Below are 3,360 nucleotides of genomic sequence, written 5' to 3'. Positions count from 1 at the left end.
CCCCCCCCCCCCCCGGCTGGGCCCTCCCCCGCGGTTACTTTTCCCCAGCAGCAGCTTGGTGCGCTCCTCGCGGCTCAGTGCCCGGGCGTAGCGGCAGCAGTCCAGGAAGGCGGCCACGCAGGGGGGGCCCAGGTGCACGCGGCTCGTCCTCTGCTCGCACGAGTGCCCCATGGGGTTCTCCTGGATCCCGGCCTCGCAGCACCGTCTCTCCAGGGCCGTCTGGTACTGGTCCACTGGGGCAAGCAGCACAGGCAGGGGTGGAACCCAGGCGTCCGGGCCCAGGGGAGAGACGCGGACACGGTGCCCCTCACCGAGGGCCCTGGGCCATGGCTGAGCCGGGGAGTCCAGGTGCCAGCAAGTACCCAGAGCCGGCTGCGGAGGGCAGGGGTGAGCAGGGCGTGAGGACCAGGCCACGCGCCGGTGGGGCAGCGCCATGCTGGGCGGGCAGAGAGCCGGGGGCCGGCCTGAGGCCTGCGGCGGGTGATGGGCTCCGTGTGGGTCGGGGTGGCTCCGTGGGGCACGGCGCTCTGGGTGGGGCACGGGTGGGGCACAGGGAGCCTGGCGTGACGGAGCGGGACCCCCCCCCCCCCAAAAAAAACCCTCCTGACCTTTGTGCTGCTTCTTCTGCAGCGTCTGCAGGGACCGGCGCCGGCGCCTGGCAGCCGGCTGGGGGCAGCGCAGATCTGCAAGGCCAGGGGGGCGGTGAGGGACGGCAGGGTGGGGGGGCCCCTCCCCCGCCTCCAGAGATTCCCCTCCCCCCACCTCCAGAGACCCCCCTCCCGCTTCTCCAGAGACCCCCCTCCCCCGCCTCCAGAGACCAGGCCTGGCTGCTGCACCGAAGGGCGCCAGGTTTGCAAAGGTGTGGGATGGGGATTGAAACCAGTTCAGTTACAGGTCGTGTGGACGCTCCAGTCTTGGTTTGAACCAGGCTGCTGGGATCGGAGCGTCGCCCCAGGGGGGCTGTACCCACCTCCCGTGTGTGTGGACAGGGCGTCAGGCCGGGAAAGGGACGTACCCAGGCCAGGCTGCTGCCTAAAGGGGAAAGGCCCCATTCCCGGCCCCCCTGAGCCAGCCAGTCCCCACCCTGGGGCTGGATGGGAGCCGGCGCCCCGCCGAGGGGACAGGCCCGCTGGCCCCGTTCCCTGCCCCGAGCTGTCCTGTCCCCGTCTCCGTTCTGTGTGGAACGTGCTGGCCGGGGCCGTGCCGGGATCTCTGCCCCCCGGTGGGAAGCCCCATCCGTCCGTCCGTCCGTGCGTTACCTGTCCTTGCTTTGGTGGAGATCCCCAGGCTGGTGGCCACGTCCAGCCCCGCGTCTGTGAACACCCCCATGAGGTTCTGCCCACTGCCCGCTGTGCAGGCAATGTCGTGTCCCTCCACCGTGTCCCAGACCTGCCGGAGGGGTGTGGGGGGACAGGAGCGCACGTTGGCTCTCAGAGAGACAGGTGACCCCTGCCACGACCCAGGAGTCCTGGCTCCCAGCCCCCACTGCTCTAACCCACCAGCCCCCCGTCTCCTCCCCTCCCAGAGCCGGGGAGAGAACTCAGGAGTCCTGGCTCCCAGCCCCCACTGCTCTAACCCACCAGCCCCCACTCCCCTCCCAGAGCCGGGGAGAGAACCCAGGAGTCCTGGCTCCCAGGCTGCCCCCCCTCCCCCCCGCACACGGTCAGCGCCTTCTCTCACCTTCTTCTGCGTCAGTTTGTTTTTCTTGTTGAGCGCGAACAGGGCCTTGTCCATGGCCACCAGCCCCACCATGGCGTGGAGGTCCCCGGTCACCTCCAGTTTGAGTTCCCGCTGGGGCTTGAACAGCTTCCTCTCGTCCTTGCTCTGGGGGCCGACGTGCAGCTGGGCGGGACAGGGAGACGGGGTGAGACAAGCACCCGGCCCCCTCCCCACCCCAGGCCAGGGGCTGCCCTGACGTGGAGGGCGCAGGGAGTGGAACCCAGGGGCCACGCAGGGAAAGGCCCATCTGGCCGCAGCCCCCTCCCGCCCCGCGCCCCAGGGACTCACGGTGCCCATGCAGCCATCTGCCACATCCACCCACACCGAGTCGGCCACCAGCTCCGCGCTGCCCGGCAGGTAGTAATACGCCACGATGCGGAACGAGGGCAGCAGCTCGGGCCCCACGTCCAGTGTCCAGGCCGTCATGACGGTGCCCAGGCTGCGGGGCTGGGTCCAGGCCCGGACAATCCTGCCTTTGCTCAGCAGCTGGGGGAGGGAGGGAGGCCGGTGAGACGCCAGGAGCCCCAGGGAGCCCCGTGGGAGCCCAGCCCAGAGCCGCCGGCTCCTGGCACACACCGGCTTGGAGGCTGCAGAGCCGAGGGCTGGGCAGTGCCTGGGCATCACCCGGGAGCCATCCACGTGGGCGCCCGCGTCCACCACCTGGGAGCAGCCCACTCAGTGCTGCAGACGGCGCGGTGACAGCGCTGGGCAGGTATGGGGCACGACGGGCCTATGTGGGGGGCATGTGGGGACAGACAGACCCCAGGGGCTGAACACCAGCCCAGGATCCACGGGGAGTGGGGGGGCAGATGGACCCATGGTGGGGGCGTGTGGGGACAGATGGACCCAGAGGGTGTGGGGACAGACCCATGGGGAGGGTGTGAGGACAGACAGACCCGGCGGGGGGCGTGTGGGGCAGACAGACCCGGGAGGCCGGGGGCCAGGCGGGGACAGACGGACCCGGGGGGGGGCGACAGACAGACCCGGGGGGGCCGAACGCCAGCCCCGGGGGCTCCCCAGACAGACGGTTGCGGTTCCCGACGCACAGGGGCGCTCGCATTTCCCAGCTCCCGGGGCCTGTCCAGCCCCACCAGCCCCGCGGGTGCTGGGCCCCGGACACTGCTGCTGACGCCAGGGGTGCCCAGCGCCGGCTGTGCAGGGGACCGGATGCATCCCGCAGCGGATCCCAGGCTGGCCCCGGCCTGGCGCTCACCAGGATGGTGAACTGCTGGGTGTCGGAGCTCTGGTGCTCCGTGTAGAAGAAGACGCTCAGCGAGGTCCCCACTTGAGCCTCCTCCGTCTCCACCCCAATGTGCAGGAGGTGCCCAGAGTCCTTCGGCGTCTCATAGGCCAGGATGGTTTTTGTGGCGCTGGCCTGCTGGGCTGGCGGTTCCAGAGGGCCGCACGTCGCCACCTGCAACGGGGAACGGAGCCCTGGGCATCCCGCACAAACGCCCCCACCCTGGGACCCGAAGCAGCCCGAGCGGCGCCCCTCTGCCCCAGCCCCACTGCGCAAGAGAGGGGGAGTCGGAGGTGAGGATTAATCAGGATGCATTGGAAAAACTCAGGGGAGAGGAGCCCAGCGCTGGGCTAGCAGGGGCTGCAGGTCGGGAGTGAGGGGCACCAGCAGAGCTGGGGGGG

General features: G+C 70.6%; 1 protein-coding gene across 1 annotated transcript in view; it reads right to left on the bottom strand.

Annotated features, from left to right (window-relative positions):
- The window catches only part of LOC113405849 (venom factor-like), a gene marked incomplete at its 3' end in the record, with an annotated part of 15,891 nt that extends 13,875 nt beyond the window's left edge, over window positions 1–2,016 (bottom strand). Inside the window, exons 1-5 of the mRNA XM_026647124.2 lie at window positions 2,008–2,016; window positions 1,681–1,842; window positions 1,260–1,389; window positions 609–683; window positions 39–233 (exon numbers count right to left, since the gene is read on the bottom strand). Of these exons, the coding sequence (XP_026502909.1) occupies window positions 39–233; window positions 609–683; window positions 1,260–1,389; window positions 1,681–1,842; window positions 2,008–2,016 (571 nt within the window). The remainder of the gene's footprint in view (window positions 1–38; window positions 234–608; window positions 684–1,259; window positions 1,390–1,680; window positions 1,843–2,007) is intronic.
- Between the last annotated feature and the right edge of the window lie 1,344 nt (window positions 2,017–3,360).

This window comes from Terrapene carolina, unplaced genomic scaffold (assembly GCF_002925995.2).
Source record: "Terrapene carolina triunguis isolate 2854851 unplaced genomic scaffold, T_m_triunguis-2.0 Scaffold51264, whole genome shotgun sequence".
NCBI classification, from domain to species: Eukaryota; Metazoa; Chordata; order Testudines; family Emydidae; genus Terrapene; species Terrapene triunguis.
Note: the sequence above shows the minus strand (reverse complement) of the source record. Positions and strands in the feature narration are given on the sequence as shown.